Source organism: Pezoporus occidentalis, unplaced genomic scaffold (assembly GCF_034315485.1).
Source record: "Pezoporus occidentalis ecotype Australia unplaced genomic scaffold, CSIRO_AGI_Poc_V1 ctg16, whole genome shotgun sequence".
In the NCBI taxonomy this organism is placed as follows: domain Eukaryota; kingdom Metazoa; phylum Chordata; class Aves; order Psittaciformes; family Psittacidae; genus Pezoporus; species Pezoporus occidentalis.
This window is the reverse complement of record NW_026913425.1, coordinates 2,563,899-2,582,103: the sequence shown is the minus strand read 5'-3', so window position 1 is coordinate 2,582,103 and position 18,205 is coordinate 2,563,899. Positions and strand designations below refer to the sequence as shown.

At 37.3% G+C, this 18,205-nt stretch overlaps 1 protein-coding gene across 4 annotated transcripts in view; it reads right to left on the bottom strand.

Annotated features, from left to right (window-relative positions):
- Nucleotides 1–256: 256 nt before the first annotated feature.
- PIK3R1 (phosphoinositide-3-kinase regulatory subunit 1) overlaps nucleotides 257–18,205 on the bottom strand; it is a 54,715-nt gene continuing 36,766 nt past the window's right edge. For 2 of the 4 annotated variants that reach the window (XM_062612339.1, XM_062612340.1), the window contains exons 7-15: nucleotides 11,293–11,395; nucleotides 10,525–10,623; nucleotides 10,220–10,400; nucleotides 9,619–9,744; nucleotides 8,448–8,590; nucleotides 7,993–8,169; nucleotides 7,822–7,890; nucleotides 5,302–5,472; nucleotides 257–4,838 (exon numbers count right to left, since the gene is read on the bottom strand). In XM_062612339.1, coding sequence (XP_062468323.1) covers nucleotides 4,649–4,838; nucleotides 5,302–5,472; nucleotides 7,822–7,890; nucleotides 7,993–8,169; nucleotides 8,448–8,590; nucleotides 9,619–9,744; nucleotides 10,220–10,400; nucleotides 10,525–10,623; nucleotides 11,293–11,395 — 1,259 coding nt within the window. In that variant the 3' untranslated portion in view covers nucleotides 257–4,648. Of the gene's footprint in view, nucleotides 4,839–5,301; nucleotides 5,473–7,821; nucleotides 7,891–7,992; nucleotides 8,170–8,447; nucleotides 8,591–9,618; nucleotides 9,745–10,219; nucleotides 10,401–10,524; nucleotides 10,624–11,292; nucleotides 11,396–12,812; nucleotides 13,486–14,982; nucleotides 15,314–18,205 lie in introns of those variants that run through there. The other 2 variants (XM_062612342.1, XM_062612341.1) reach the window with 2 other exon arrangements.

Below are 18,205 nucleotides of genomic sequence, written 5' to 3'. Positions count from 1 at the left end.
TACTGCTTTTGCAAGAGTATCAGATGAGTTCTGTCATTTTACCACTGCTTGACACAAAACTATTTTGGAGCTACTCAGCTACTCCATTCAGTTCACAGGATGGCTGTGAGTCAGATGAGATTATTTGCCCCCTAATTTGCTCTAATGATATGAGCATTTGGGCCTCATTTTTAAAGTAGGCCATATATAGACAGGAAAAGTAGGCCAAGGATGCTAGTAAACAGTTCAGTCCTTACTGAAGACTCAACAACTGAAATGCAGTTTCAAAACAACCTTTATTCAGCTTGAAGACTTAGTACAAGTTTTAAAGCAACTTAAAAACAAGACACAGCTCCATCAACTCTATAGCTTGAACGAAATTTCAAGGAGGCATGCTGTCACACTGTTGCCTTGAAAAGGCAATTTCCAACCTATTTTACCCTCCACCTCCTCAAAGACCATTTAAAGACAAAGTAATCTTAATGTTTTAAAGACATTTAACAGAACAGAGCTTTATTTTTAAAAACAAGAATAATAAAAAAAAAAAAATAAAGTAGCAGCATCTTGGGCAGCTAATGCAATCTCATTAGGACAAGTACAATGCAGTGTTACCACAGCCCACTGTAGTCTTCAACTGCAGTAAATCCAACATGATTCCGTATCAAATGTTGCATTTTGGAACCCTGTCCCATGGGAGGCATTGTGGTTTGAGCTGCCCATTTCTGAAGTGACCCTGAAGAGAAATAGTATCAGGATTCACTTTCCCAACTTAATACCATGCATAGCAAAAGCACTGTGTGAAAATCGGCAGAAGTTTTGCCCATTAGAAGCATCAGAATGTTTTCCCAAGCATTATTATTTCATTGCCAATTACAAGACAAAGCCATTTCTTCACTACAGAACAGTTGACACCAAACAGAAAATTTAAGATTTGGTTTTACAGATTGCTTGACAAGATTTCTCAGATAACTGAACCATACAGACAAGCTTCTTTTTTTTTTTTTTTAAGAAAATATCCAACAACACAGAAACTCAGTTTTCTAACTGCATTTGGAAACATGCTGCACTCACAAAGGTCTAGTGTGCATGTGCGTGTGTCTTTAAACAAAGTCAATTATATCACTTACTGAATTCAGCAAAATGATCACATCTGGTGAAAATGCACCTATATTGGTATCCATACATAAACACAGCAAGTGTGCACACATATGCACAGATACATATCCCCAAACCTGCCAATTCAAATTTAAACTTAGGGAAATCAGAAACTCCTAATTTTGCTTATGGGTTTTGGCTCTCTGTGTTATGTCTTATACATTTCAAAGGCCTGCAGTGCAGCGTAACTCAGGGATTTAAAATAAAAGTACTCCAAACCAAAAATACATAACAAATAAATCCCACCCTTGAATTACATTGGATGGGAAAAAATATATGTCATTAGAAATACAGAAAAACAATGTGTTTCTTCAGTTATACCCACATGGGTTTTTTCTGTATATATGAGTCTGAGACCAAATCAAAACTGGAGTGAACAACATGGTACATTAAGGACAAACAACTCTGCAGTGAACAGGGCCTTTGACAGGACTTAGCACTGTGTATTAAGCAGTGAGGGAAATGCAGATGCCATGCAATATGTAAGTACCAAACAAAACCCACTCAAACCAATCTGAGGGCGTAAGTGATCCTTGCAAATTGCACAGACCCTGTGTAGGCAGGATATCCCCATAAGAGTCTTAAGCACTCATCCCCACAACATAGTGCTTATTTCTCATAGTTGCTTGTGCAAGAAAAGCAAGTGCCAAATTTGTACACACACTATTTTTTTCTCTGCTACAACCACAGATGAAGAGCACGACAGGAAAAAGTTATATTCCATACTGGGTTGGGCATGCTAAGGATAAGGCCCACTGACATAGCAGAGGATTTCTTACTATGAGGAAAATCAGATCCAAATGCCTTAACTACGATAAAATTTCTTGACAAATGCTACGTGAAACATCAATTCAGATTACATATATTTTGCTTATAGAGAAAAAAATACAATTTTACTCTTAAAATATTTAACATTCAAAAATTAATATATGTCAAAAGAGTATCTTGGATTGCTACAAGTGTTAAACTGTTGTATATTGAACTAATTTATAACTTCAAGCCCAGTAGTATAACTGGCATGATAAGAGTAATTGATGGTGCTTTTCATAGTAAAAGCCAGTTATTAGTAAATTGAATTTACATGACTCTACAGGCCTGAAAAGTGTGGAATGAATAAAGGAAGGGATGAAGACTAAATTTCTATTGAGAAAAAGATACTCAGAATAATTTTGAAGTTGTGACTATCCTGAAACCCTAATGTTGGTTGAATCTTACTTTCTTACCAGAATTTGTATCAGGAATCATACCTATAGGGAAGCAAAGACAACCTCCACCCCCCCCAAAAAACAGAAAAAAACCCCACCACAAAATCAAAATAAAATCAAAAGCTTTACAGCTTCAGAAATGAAGGAATAATGTAAAGAATCAAAAATAATATGAAAACTACCAGAGACTGGCAAATTTCCTCTTATTACTTCCAATAGCTTAGGAAGTACCTGATACTTTGAACTAAACACATGTATCTCTAAACCAGAGCTATTATGAGAGAACACCATGGGTCTTACTCTTTTAGTTGTGTGTACAACGCTCTTTAATAGTAATGGGTCTTGCCTTTGCATCTTGGGGAAGAATAAATCTGTATGTTCACCTAGTTAGAATATTTCCAAGGTTTCTCTGAACTTCATTACTTTATCAATTTGCAATGTGTGAATTTTCTCAGTGTCAGGACAGTAAGCAACCATTGCAAACCACCCACAGTGAATTATCCCAGAATTCTTAGTAAGTCTGTGTTAGTGGAATTCATGTATTCATTTCCTTTAACTCAAACATGATTCTGTAAGTCTCTGGTGCCGGAAATTATAAAATATTCACTTTGATACAGTATGAGCCTACAGATTTAGGGAAATAAATCCAAAAAGTTAAATGTGATAACCTAATGATTTGAAAAACATTTTCCAGTCTTAATTAGCTCCATGTTGTATCCAAACATTATCAGCAAAGGTGGGAGTCTCTTTTTCACAATACTAATACAAAAAAAACAAACTTAGGCAACAGGTTAGAGAAAGTTCCTTCATATGAAATGAAAATACCATTACATGCTGACAAAAATTCTGCCACAGTAGGTCAAGAAGTCTTTTATTTACTGTGAAAAATGGAATCATTCTAAGATCCAAACTATCTTCTCCAATAGCTAAATATCCCCTGTTTTTCTGCAATTGCTATCAGAGAAGGATACACAATTTTTCATCTTCCAAATACAAAGACAATCATGACAGAAGTTCAAAATGCTTTAAGAAGCAAACAGCGTGGTACCGTATTCTAAAGATATTTCTGAAACAATATTGTTGGACTCAGTGATGTTTCATAATGTTCATGTATTTTTTTATTGAATAAAGCAGCTTTGAAGCTTATCAGGCACTGCCCAACAAAATAGTCAAAAAAAAAAAATACTAACTCTTAAAACTCTGAGTTAGTAGATCAGTATTCTATACAAAGAAAATTGTAGAATATTTCATAGTTTTAATTCTGAAGCCAACTGTTGCTGGCTTTCTGTACATTAAAAAAAAAGGAAAAAAAAAACACAAAAAAAAAACCACAAAAAACCAAAACAAAAACAACAAAAAAAACACCAAAAAACAAACAAACAACAAAATGAGTACCAAAAAATAATCATCAGGAAATATATTCTCAGGCAAAAGAACAAAAGGAAATAGAAGACAGGGAATCAAGAAAGAAAACCAAGCTTAACCTGTAGATATGCTTGAGAAAAGACTACAGCCTAAAGAAAATTCAGTATTGCATAGCATGATCTAAGAATTTAGCTTTCAGCAAACAGAAAAGGAAAAAAAGATGCAGTTTGGTATTGATAGTTTCCATCCATGATAGTTAGTCCTATGTACATAATTATATATTGTATGCCACTGAAAGTCCCGTTTTCTTCAGTTTCATATTCTTAAAACTGGATTTCAAACATCTAAACAAAACACTTCCTGGCACTTTGCTATTACAATTACTCGGAACAACATACTGAAGTCCTTTTAAAGTGTCCCTAGAAATAAAAGTGCCATTCTGCTACATATCATTCACCAGAAACCAAAAAATCCACAATGCTGTGTGTCTGGATCCACTGAGTGCAGCAACACCAAATCCAAGCCAGGTTGTGACCATGAAAATTCCACTAATCAAATGACAAAGACCTCTTATACCTTGTGTCTGGAGAATCCAATGTTCTAGCTGGTAAAGCTTCAGGAGTGGTCGTAAACAAGCACCAAGCTTAAAGGCCTCTATGTCCCTGCAGGGAGATCAGGTTCGGATTTCTCTCTGTTGTGTTTTTCTTTTCTTAATTAAAAAAAAAGCACTTCAGATTAGAAACATACATTCACAGCTTAGTACTGTGATTTCTCCCACTGCAGTTGTGAAAGAAAGCTCTAGTCCCATCTGAAGACAGACAGCTTTGATACTGCAGCTCAAATTCTTGAGTAAGGCTGAAAGGAGCCTTTTCTCTCCAGAGGCCTCAATGTTGTCAAATCTTTTCTACAGAAAAAAAACCAAACAACCCAGAGTATTAAGATCTTCATCGCCTCTGCTGTGCATATACTGGGTAGGCTAGTGTGACATTGAGAGAGTCATTGTGCTGCACAAGTGATGTGTGTTGATAATGTAGCACCAGTTCTTTGAGTGAGCTGTACAAGTTATACGGCTCAGCAAATCCATATCCAGTAGGTGTTTTGTTTATCACACAGTGCTTTACTTCTCCATCCACCCTAAAGAGGAAAAAAAAACAAACAAAACAAATGGTTTTTGGTTTGTCAGTAAAGTTAAACTAGAAAATAAGGTACTGGCAATAAATTTTAAGATACTAGTCACTACCTAGAATTCCTGTATTCTGTGGTAGGATAATGGTAAAAGCCTAGGTTTAACCCAAATTCCCAGATGTTGTGTTAGCTTAGAGAGGGAGGAGACAGGCAGGACTTAGCAGCTGCACAGAACGGAATGTGCCCGTGCTTTGGTTTCCCTTCTTTTGCATGAGGCTCATCTGTGGGAGTTGCACAGGTTCGAGCTGCGAAAGAAATGGAGCAGCAATAAGGATGGCCTCAGGACTTGCTAGTGTGCTGCTAAGCTCAAAGGACTAGTAGGATCCAAGCATACTCAAATTGTCTATGTGTCCTCGGCTCACGGCAGGTGCCTCAAATGTCGGCTGCATCATTCACAAATTAGGGTACGTACACAACAGAGCAGGCATAGCAGCCTTGTTTGCTGCTCTCTCGAACAAGGAATGTTCCATCTCGTTTTCCCCGCAGCAGATTTTCAGCTTGGCTCCTATTGATATTTCCCACATTCCATGTTCTCTCATCATGATGGGGCAAGTCCTCATCATCTTCTACCATAGAGTATTGGCTGTTGAAACAGGACAAAATGTGTTTGTGAAACACACAGCAGAGCAAAATCCATGAATTAAGTAGTCCCCACTTCATATTACTTTAAAAAAGAAAAAAAAAAGTCAGTGGTTACTAGAATGCCTTCCTGGTAAAATTAGGGATGTAAACCACTGTTCAAACCACTGCATAAAAATAAAATGTAAATTCTGGCTCTTGCTTGTTTTAAAAACACTCATGTAAATCTGAAGAAGTATATAAAAGGATGCTGTTTTACATTTCAGAATCTGCTGCAAGTTTGTCAGTACTTCTACTATGGCTGACTGTTTTGGCAAGCCCAACAAAATCAATCCCCTCTGAGTCAGCTTTATTTCCAAAGATCAGAACATTTGGTCAGCAGTGAAAAATCATGCAATATGTATCAACAACAGCTGCTGCTTGGGAAAGCTATGAGCAATTGCACAGGTAGACAGATTAATTATTTATACAGGAGATGGCTTTGTGGAAAGAGTGGAAGAGTAGAGTGCTCTCTCTCAACTTATAGACTATGACAAGAGCATATAATATAGGGCCTTCTCTACTGAAACAGCCACCAACTATAAAGGTTATAAAGAACCCTCTGAGCTAAAGCCCACCATGAAAGAAGCTGTCTCTGGCTCAGCTGTGTGGACAACCACCTTGACGTTCTGCAGTCCCAGAGCTCCCCACTCCCCCAGCAGCCTGCACTCGTGTGCCCTGCCTCTCCTGCTCAGCTTGCAATCATTCTGTGCTTAGCTAATGTATTATTATAGGTTTTTAATCAGTTTTCTTTGGTCTAAGAAAACGTGACTTCTCACTAATCTTCAGTTCTGTCTTTCTGAAGATTCTCAGTCTACACAAACTCTCACACAAGAATGAACTTTTGTTTTCAGATGACAAGAAGGTCCCTAGAGAGACCTATACTCTCTCTAGGTCTCTTATCCCATTGTATACTCTTTTGTCGTGCATGACATTCAAATGCATTCAGCAGTGGCTCTATTTGCAAACAGAGCATACAGACAGAGGTTCCTGTTTTACCTGCTGCTCAAAGTAAAATAATTGATATTTCACTGCATTACAACTTTAGGAAAAAAGTTATATTTTGAAAGTTTCATTTTCCAGCAGAAACCTGAGCACTTACCAGACTCCCTGGCAAGGAGAGTCACAGAGTGAGAAAACAGGAAGGTTTTCTTTAAACAGTTACACTTACTGTTTTAATGTTACACTAAAACCATGGCCTGGCATTGCTCTTTGTCTACTGTTTAAAGTGATGGGAGTACCACTGGAAACAGGTGCCTACATATACTCCATTACATCATCTTTGAGCTGTGGTAAAACTGAGCATACAATATGGCTTTAAAACATGTATGCCATTTTTATCCCCTGCTTCTACCAGTACAGCCAGAGCAGAGAAGCACAATTTCCAGGATAACAGTAGGAGACTCAATAAACCAAGACAAAATAAAACAGACGTGGACAAGGCTAGAATGTAATCCACTGAAGAGTCATTGTCAGTCTGCTGCTTTTGCTATGTGTTCAGCCAGGCATTGTGAAAGGCATGCACAAGAAACTGTACAGGCAGAAAATGTTGATATGAATATTACTAAGTCAACTTTGTTTTTCTGATTTTTCTACTTGTTCATTCTTCACTGTTACTATACTTCTGATACTATTTTGCGGACTGCTTTTGTTTAAATTTGGTCCACATTCACACCACCCAGATGCTTTTTGCTTTTTTCTCAGGAATGAAGTGAAACATACTCATTAGCCAAGCTCCTGTCAGAACCTATAGTAAACTGAATTGCTTGAAATGTCAGAATACCACCCCGCCATTTCCCAGAAAAATTAATTAGACCACAAAACCAGAGAAGGACCACTCTTCAGCTTATACAGTTTTACCACATCCAACAGCAGTGTGACACACTAACGTGGGTAACTCTATACTAGATAGCACCATGGTACCAATGCTTGAAGGCTGGAAAAAGCCTTCAAGCTGACCCCATGCCTCAGAGACCTTTTGAACAATTAATCCATCCATATGGCATCTCTATAAGATACTAACACCTTATGACCTTTATTTTTCTGGTAAGAATAAAGACACAGGTTACATTGCAGTGCTTTGCTGTAGTAACTTGATTATGTACTTCCCTGAATAATGAAGAGTACAGTGCAAGACAGAATCCTTTCTAATACTTGCATTATACAGGCCTGCCATGTTTTAACAGTATGCACTGTTGTAGGAGACCTAGGTTTAAGATTTCCGCTTTGTGGTTCAGGAATTAAATATGCTTAATCTCACTTTAACATAAGACGATTTGGAATACCAGAAATATTTAAATCTTTTAATACTCACTCTTCTGTATTTTCATTTCCAAGCCATTCATTCAACTTCTTTTGACGAACACCCTTCTGAGTCAGCCACCTGAACAGTAATTGCAAATAAAATTATTTTTTTTGTCACAGAAGTTGGATACCAATTAAAAAAACACTTAAAAAACCTCTATTAATTGATAATGATACTCACATCAAGTATTGATCTCTTGTCTTCCTCAGCTGTATGAGGTCTGGCTTAATGCTGTTCATACGTTTGTCTATCTCTCTATACTCAGCTGCTTGCTTCTTCAAATCCTCTTCTAATCTACGTCTGCTGTCCACGATTTCACTGATTCGAGACTTCAGTTTTTCATAGTTGTGCATGATTCTGAATGGAATAACATGATAGGTTACACTCTGGTATCTTATTCATAACTTTATAATCTGCTATTCAATGGTATAGACACTTAAGAAAACAGGTTATTTCTCTAGATGTAGCTATACATTTTGCAAAAGAAGCTTCTTTTTGCTTCAAATGGGGTAGATGTGAAATGAACAACTGATGAACAACTTCAAACTTGCCATCTTGCAGATCTATACTTGGCACTGTTTCTTTCTTCAAAATCACAAAATCATACAAGTTGAAATGCAAATACAAATACTGACCTTTGTATTTCTTTTTCATTTCCTTCCCGTTTAAATTTTTCAATGTATTCCTTACTGTATCTTTCTTGTGTCTGGCACTGCTCTTCAAATATTTTTATTGTTTCATTAAATGCTTCAATAGCTGTTCTTTTCATTTGAATTTCCTGAAAATAAAATATTTTTTATTACAGTTGTTATCAGATAGAGGGGATGATTTATTGGTTGCATCACAGAAACACTTCAGTAGATTGTAAAAGAAGACTTCAATATCCCTTTACCAGAATGCATTCTGCCTACAGAGCCTTGCAACACAGAAAGAACAGACCTGTGCAAAAGGCAACCATGATGGAGTTTTCGAAGAAAGAAAAACTGCTAGACAAAGAGCTACCTACAATATTTTTTTCCATATAACTATATTTAATTTGAGAGGATTAGAGCCTTATGGCAAGGCACTTTGCCCTTTCCACCAACTAATGTCTTTAGAGGCACATCTGGGTTTCTGAAATAAAAGAGTAAGGTACTTGCCTAGACAGGTCTCAAGATGTCATCTAGTCCATCCTCCTGCCTCTACATAGCTAGTCAAGTCTTTTAAACAATTTTAAAATGTTCAAGTTGCCTGCACTTCTTCACCTTTCTTCAAATATTTTTTTTAGGCATATTTCCTGCACATTTTAAGAAGCAGTCTTGATTCTGGGTCTGTAAAACTGCATTAATTCACTGGAACTTCAAGACTTGGCTAATAATTGATTTAAACTGAAAGAAGGACAGAGGCAGCTTTTCTTTCCTTCACTGTATCTGCACACCATCTCTACTGTGTACAGGTGAAACCATACCCTTCAAAAACCAGTAATAAAATGCAATGCTTCCCTGTAAATGTGCATTGAAAACTGTAACTCAGAACTTGATGAGGTCAGTAGTGCTCGTATATTAGGACAGTTCTATGCCTGTTTTGGATGCATGTGTTGGAGTTAGGCACAGCATGGGTTACGTTACAGGTGGTGACTTTTCAGACACCAATAAGCAATTCTACTTATTGAGAAAGCACATCAGGCATGTTTCCTCTTTTAGGCAATGGTAGTGGTGCCAGAAGGGAAGAGGATGAGGATGGAGGAAGATAGCAGCATGAATTTATAATAACATTCTAAATCTACAGAAGTTTTCCACTCTCCCTTTGGTTTCAAATCCAGCTCACCTGTGATGTTCTTGTGTAGTCTTCATAAAGCCTGTCATATTCTCGGCTTTTTTCTTGGAATTGGGTATTATATTCATGTAATTTCTTTCCCACTGCATCAATGCTATCCTCTTTTACAACTTGATCCTGGAATGGCGAGCAGATGCAAAGATATTCCATAAAGAAACAATTATATTGCATACATTTTCAGGATAGAACTGCTAAAAAATGCCTAGATAGTTACATGGAAATGTGACTCCTCTTTCATAAGCATGGGGGTATAACATATTACATGCATAATATGCAAATGAGAAATAAATGACAAAAAGCAACTTTGCATTGCAAGTGTTCAGCTTTATACTGAAAATTATATGTTTCATCATAAGGAGTGGAATATTTATTAACATAAGTTTATTTCTTAATAATGTATCTGCAGTATTTAAAGTTTTAATTATTTATATGTAAACTGTGGAGCTGGTTTTAAACAAAAATATCCATTTTTATATCCACTTCATTTTTTTCAAGTTCTAACAGAGCTGAAGTTCTTCATAGTAAACGACTCCCCAGTGTGCAGTAATTTCTATGTATTTAAGTGAAACACAAAGAAAACAGATGAAATTACCTGCTGGTACTTAGATACTGGATACAATAATTTTACATCCAGTTTAGGATTGTACTGGGCTAGAGATTCATTCCGGTAGTGGTTTATTAGCTCAACCACAGAGTTGAAAGTTAATGGGTCAGAAAAGCCGTATTTTCCATCTCGATGAAAGATTTTGATTAATTTGTTATTTCCTCCTTTCCTGCAAATAAAGTTTGTTGGAAAGTTAGGCATAATTCAAGTACTACTTCCCAAAGAACACTGTATTTTAAATGCAGTATTGCATTTACTGTCAAGTATTACAGACCTACTGTAATTAATCTTACCTTAGCGTAAGTGTGTAGTCCCCATGCATTTTGGTTGAAGCATCTCGTACCAAAAAGGTACCATCAGCAGTGTCTCGGAGTTTCTCATTTACTTCTTCTCTAAAATGAAAGCAAAAGTAACCAATCATTTCAGCTACTTCTCACTCATTTATTCTCTCACTGAGCTTTAAAATCTTCTGGTTTTGAACTTGTGGGTTTTAGAAATCTTCTTGATCTCCATATTAATAAATACAGTTACTCAATAGCTTAGTTAACATTGCAGGAGAACAACTGCGATATAAAAATGGTATATTCTATGTCCTCTCACTGTTGGATGAAATTATATTCACGCAAAGGTCTTTCTGCTTGTTCATACAAGCCTGCACAATTGGAGCAGCCAGTGCTGGTCTAGCATACCTATATATAGTACAGTTAAAAATGTTGCTAATATATGGCACTTGTTAGTCTGGCTTGTTAACTGCTGTTCCTACAGTTGAGGTTCTGAATGAAAGACAAGAAGAAAATCCTTACTTTGTGCTATCATGTCATGCTAGCATTACATGTACTGTACCTTAAAGTAATAGAACAATCATTTCACATACTACATTCTATGTGACTGCCAGTAACTTTTTAGTCATGTTTGGATTAAAATCAACTGTAATACATTCGTTTTGGAAAATATCCTCAAATTGGCTCTTAGAACTGTAATTTTTTGATACTGAAGCATAATACATATACACAAAATAGCATAGCAAGAACATATGAAATACATGTCTTGAGCTTATTTACCTTGAGATATCTCCCCAGTACCATTCAGCATCTTGTAATGCCATGTTGTTATTCATGCTGTTGTTAGTTACACTATTAGGTTTTGGTGGCTTAGGAGGCAGTGCTGCAAACGAAAGGAAAAAAAACATGAAAAAGTTGATTATAACTCACTGAAAACCTGACTATATATTACTTGGAATTACACATTGTTACATGAATGAGAGAAAAAAAAAAAGAAAAAAAGTCACAAAATAGTGTTTTCTGCTACTAATAATCTTTAAAAGACATTAGAGCAATCTCTAAAAGACATCAGAGGAATTAAGATATTTTACTGAAAACAATACAAGTCCACAATAAAGATGTAGTGTTTCAAAAGAAGTGTGCTACTTTTGCAATAATATATTTTAAGCAAAATATAACGCCATATATTCTCTCCCTGTGAAGAAAGCATTTGAGAAAAAAATAATCTGAAGTTTGCTTCTACCTTCTTTCACTATGGTCAGGTGAATATAAATAATAAAGCACATAAAACTGCTTCTTTTTTGCCTCTTTTGTAATGACCTTAGAGGAATGTTGCTGATTCCTCACCTAGAACCTGAATAATAAAAGATGCAAACCCACAGCAATAAAGCATATTTAAAGAAGAATTGGGGTTTTGTCATCCTCAGCATTCTGCATGATGATCTGCCAAAACCAACACTTCCAAGAAACCCATCTGTGACCCAAATATCCCTTATGTTAATCTTAGTATTCTACAGACTAAATTGTGTTCCAAATGCTAGGACTGATTAAAAACCACATCCCCCTCTTCTCAATGTCAAAGCTGCACACGTATACCAGTGAGTGCCACAGAAGATACTGCAGCACTCCTGACTTAGTAGCAAGGGGAACTACATTGGAATCAGGATTAAAAATCAACCCAGCTCTTTTAGTTTTCCAGTAAGTACATCATTCCTTACAGACATCCCTGTCCTGTACACTATGATCAGGTACCAAAAATTATACTTTTAAAATTACAGTGTACATCAATATAGCATAGTATTTTATATGATATAAAAAAAAAAAAATCTAAAATCAGGTCTTTAATTAATACTGCTAGATTTTAAAGTTGTTTTTTTTTTTTTCCCTCAAACAAAACAATGATTTGCATCACTGTTTCAGGAAATAACACTGTTACCACAGCATCTCCTTTTAATTACGGTGTGATTAAAAGAACAGAGATAGCAAAAATAATAACAGAAATACAAAATTTTTTGGATACAACAGCACAACTAGAACTACATCTGACAGAATAAAATCAAAAGAGAAACAGGTAAATTCAGTAAAAATTACGTAAGCAGACAGGTATTTCTACAGGTTAAGATTCTAAGTACATGCACTAAACCAAAATTTAATTATAATTTATGAAAAAAGAAAAAAAAAAGAAAAAACTATTTGTATTAATAACAAAGTAAAGAAATCCTACATATCCACTAAAAATTTTTCAGCAGCTACTGTAAAGACCAAAATGAATTAAGTCTTCCATAATAAGGCAGTTTTACCTGGTGGATCCATTTCTATGTAAAACATCAAGTCTGTGCCACAATTTATATCTGTCTTAGGATATTCTATATCCAGTTCTTCCATATTCCAGACAGTATTGTACATTTGTATAAGTTTCACTGAGTGAGCTCAGATTCAAGAAAAGAGTCAGGCTTTCTTTGTAATGGTGTCTTGGAATTCATTTTAAAACCTATAAGGGGCTGCACTGTAACCTATTACATCATAATCTTCAGCCAATCATGTCAAAATAATGTCACCAGACCACTCCTGTTTCCTCATTTTGTTCTACATTAATCTTAAGACAATTTCAGTTTCAGAAAGAATGTACATTTAGCAGAACTGTAATATAAACCTGGTATTGAAAAGAAAAGGAACAACTGGGCTCTCCTCGCCCCTGTTCCCATCTCATTTTCCTAACTTTACAGCATGGTACAGTCCAATCCTGGCAGGATGACAAAAGGCTGATATGCTGCAGCACGTAGCTCTTACACACAGGCGCACACAACACATGCACACTCACACACAGCTCCCTTTAGAAGTAGGTCGGTCACATCTCAGCTGCACTCTCCCGCTTGGATGCCTGAAGTTTACCATTCAAAAAGCTTTAAAAGGCTTCTGGACTTCTTGCACATATTAAAGATGCAGAAGGGAAAAGAGCATGACTCTGTGCATATGTGTATTACACATTCAGTTTACACATACATACAGAGGCATATGTATTGCCACATAATGAAACATAGATTATGTTTTTAAATTGTGCAGATTTCTATTATTTTAATGGACATTCAGGTCTGACGTACTTGATATTATTATATAAAATGTGCTACGTGCAGAGATATCTTCCCCCCCCCCCCCCGTCATTTTGTAATAAAATACAATTCCAATTGATCTAAACTAACTAATTTTTAATTGAAACCCCAAATATTGTAACCTTACATTCAGTAGACTTGCATAAATCATGGAAGAAAGTCAAAACTATGCAAGATCTTGAGAAAAGATTTTGCTGAACATAAAAAGCCAGTCTGTCAGGATACAAGATTTAGTCTGCTTTTCACACTGTTTCTCTACCCTGTTCTCACTGAGATATTTATCAAGTTAATTGTTTTTAAAGGCAAGAGTCCCTTGTCAGTGCCTCATTCCTCACTTGACTTTATGTCACCAGTGTCCTCCTACTGTTTAGAAATATTCCTTCTTAACTCCCCCCATCACAGACTATAACTCTCTTAGACCTCTAGGAAGAAACATGCACAGAATAGACTATTAATTCCCCAGCAGCATGCTATGTAAAACAATGTGAATGCTTCATACTCACTATAATCTATGGGGGCAGAAAACCAGATACCAAGAATAGCCACAACAAAGAGTAGCTGTAGCAACTATCTGTGCCTACATCATAAGAAAGCCTGGTGCAGCTGAAATATGCTCTATCTCACAAATACTCATTAAAAAAATTAACACAATTCATATTCTTCCCAAATATTTCACATATATCCACACCCCTCTATGCCGCTCAGCAGTTTACCCCTTCTAGACAAGCATCAACATACAAGAACATGTCTGGAGTACCAAAAGCTACAAAAAAATGCATGATAGCTTGCTTTATAAATTAACCTTAAATTCATTCTGAAGTAGACTCCCCTCCCCTTTTAGGTAGACATGCTCTAAAGATTCCTTCCATTTCCAAAATGAAATAGGATACTTAAAATCACCCCAGACACAAGCCCAAACACTGAACTTGGAGGGTTAGCCCACCTGCTACCCAAACAGTTGAGTTACCAAGGTAATTATTTAAATCAAGTTACAAAGATTTCCTACAAAGACTACACTGCTGCATTTAGATCTCATGTGGGATCAGCAGGGTATTTTATTCCTTTGAATAAAAGCTTTCAGGAACAGTTACTTCTCCAGGGTTTCACTGGTGGCCAAATTTTGAACTGCCCACACTTGTATAATCACATTAGTGCTCAGCTCAGACTAACCTAGCTTCAGGCAAGAAAAGACAGGAGGCAGACAGGCGATTCCCCATGCTCTAGATAACCTGGAGAGGTACTGAGATACCTCACTTTCATCGACATATCTTGAGACCATGACAGCTCTACCTAGTAATCACTTATAGTACAGTACTTCCACGAGGTGACGAAGAAAACACACAAATTCAAAATCACTTACTTTGTAAATTATGCATCACAAACGCTCGCCCTTGTAATACCGCCTGAAAATACAATCCAATAACCTGAAAAATTATTTGGTTTCCTCTTACAAAAATCTTCCTTAAAAAATACCCTCAAAACCTCCTTTTACTAGGAAGCTTCTCTGAAGCAATGAAGGAAAAAAAAATCTGGAAAAAGGCTGCTCTGCCAATGTTCCATAAAAATCTCTAAAAGAGCTGTAACATGCAGTGAGAAAATCCAAGCCTTCTTGCTCAACTGCTCAGAGCTCTGTGCTGTGCAGGAGGTATCCACTTACTCTGGTTCATCATTAAAAAGTGAACCTGACTTTAGTACCGTGGAAAGAAAAAAAAAAAAGAAACCACCACCCTCAGTAGCTCTCACGTCTCTCGCTGATAAAGATCTCAGTTTCATGATTAACTTGGGCAGGTTCAAATATTTGCTGAGCCAGGATTTCAGGTGGGGGAGGGGGGGGGGGGGGGGCAGATTCAAAGTAAAAGTTGTCATCAGCTAACAAGTGGCCAATGCATAGCTAACTTTCTCATTTTAGCTAAGTAAATGAGAAGACCATTGTAAGAGGTCTTAAAATAGTCTCTGTCACTGGCTGCTGAGTGCAGTCTTAAAGTTGATAAAATTGCCATGAACAGCCAAATGCAGGAAGTGGCTTACTAACACTGCTGGAAAAAAAGCAAAATAAAAATCTTTCTTGAAAAGAGCTGCATCTCTCAGAACAGCCCCGTGCAAGCAGAATACCCTGCTTGCAAGCACAGCATCACTTCTTTCACACTCATGCTGGATCACAAATACAGGTGCTACTTGAAGACCCCTGCTGTGATGCTGTGAGGCATTTTATCCATTCCCTATAAACTGAAAATAATAGAAAAAACACCTGCCCGTATCCTTGGTGTTTTGCAGTACATCAGGGTTGTTCATTTCTTGGGCAGGCAGGCATGAAAAGGGACTGCATAGAGAGGGAGCAGTTTGGTAAATTTTTTTTCCTGCCCCAGTGTTTGGTGGAGATCAGACTGGCTAAAGGACAGAGCAGCAACTGAAGAGCCCACTCCCCTTTGCCTACAGAGGTTAACATCTCTGCCAGCCATACTTTTACAAGGAAATAAATTCAAAGTGAAAAGAGAAGCAGACCACAAGATTTAGTTTAGAGAAAGAAAAGAAGAGCATTAATATTTTCCTCCCTCCTGTTGGAAACTGTGAGAACTTCTAGTAGCTGCATCCCTTGAGATTTGCTTATGCTCCTTAAGGCAGTCAAATGCTATTGTAAAGTGTTCACCTCCTGAATACTTCACCTACCAAAATCCTCCTATGCTACAAAATACCACTTATACCTAATAATGAAACTCCAAATATCTGCAGTACATTTTTGATGTTTTACAGTTGATTGACTAGCTTCACCCATAACAACCCCCTACTTTTCTCATTTTAGCCATTGCCTGCTTGAACAATTGTCAGTTCTGTATATAATTTAATGCAGCACAATCATAAATGTACAGCCTACTTCAAATGGGAATAGTAACCTGTGTTTCTGCACTAATCTAACTTCTGACAGTAACCGCTATGCCTCCTGTTTACTGTTAAAATCACAGAAGGGGTTGATAACACTTCTTGGTTTATAGGGAGACAATACACAACAAGCATACTTTCAAAGAAGAGAAGAGAACCCAAACCTGGTTCACTGAATTGTTTATAATTTTAAAAAGCACAGGTATCAACACAGAGATAAAAGATACAGCTTTTTCACAAATAAATTTTATTTTATTCTTTTTGTATTCCACTGCCTTGTGCAAAAATTAGTTCCTAATCATTCTACAGAAAGGAATCGAGTGTCTTACCAAAAAAACATACTGGCATGCACACAGTTGCACTGTCACACAATGGCTCTATCTTAATACTTATTAATTGTAAGTTGACCTTGAGTGGTGTCAACTGAATCTATTGATTTGTATTTGCAGAAATTCATCAACCTATTATGTTTTTTTCAGTTGTATTTGGCGTTCTTCTATCTATAAAGCTTCTTTCCCCCATCCCCAAAAAAAATGATGTATGAAGGTTTGATAGGCTTGCTGTGTGTTACATATACTTACATACAAAAACACATACATCAATCAGTACAAAATTCTAGAAACGTTGTACATGTTGGTTCGATTTTACCAAATATATTCAACTAGGTATTGAGAAACATAAAGCATAGACTACTATCAAAACCAAGACTAGAGCGGCATTCCTAAGCACTGTGATTAATAAAGCATTTTGCTGTCCTCTGAAGCGGGTACAAAGCCTGAGTTTATTAGCTTAGAAGGGGAGCCCTCTGCCGGGTGATGGGCGGACGAGCAACATCCCTCCTCTGCAGCACAAGCTCTCCCCGAGACAGACTGCCTCCTGCAAGCCCCAAACCACGCTCAGCACTGCTTACAGTCCAGCACAGCCCAGCACAGCCCATGATGTGATGCAGCGAAGTCTTGACAAGGGAGAGCGTTGGTACAATATTTTTTCTGTCCCTAAGACAAAACCAACTGGACTGTGGGCTGAGCCTGACCATCACAGAAGTCAGGCAGAGCTCTGTGTTGGATTCCAAGAGGAAGGAACAAGGCTGGCCTTCACACTGCCTGGTGCTGGCTGTCATGCTAGTACGCTTGGTAATATTTTGTGCACCTAAAAGCGAAGTGTCTACTGCCTGGACTCTCAACACATCCTCAGTATTTGAGCAGTTACATGTAAGGCAGTCTCACTACCTTACTTTTAGCTATGACCCTGTGAGAGTAAACCCTACACCTTCACGCTTAAAACTGCAATATTTCACAGCTTGAGCTATTATTTACAGTATTATTTACAAACCTGGGAAACAGGAATAAACTAGGATAGAGAGCCTACATGGAGCAGCTCAGCTTGAGTTAGTGCATAGGCTATTAGAGGCTTCAACTCATAGATACAGCCATGGCAGCTCCTTCTGGGAGCTGTGGTAGTTCTCCCTCTGCTCCTCACCAGACTTTCTGCCCACAGAGCCATGTTCCTTCGCTCTCCCACCATGTCCCCTTTCCTCTTTGCCTTTCTTGTGATATGAAACACATTAATCTCACACACCCAAAGCCACTCCACACATTTTAACACTCCCTCAAAGACCCTCATCTGCCCGAGTTCCCCCTGAAAATCACTTCTGAGCTCTCCCATCACCCCACCTTCCTACGTAAGACCTGCCTTCCCAGACACCA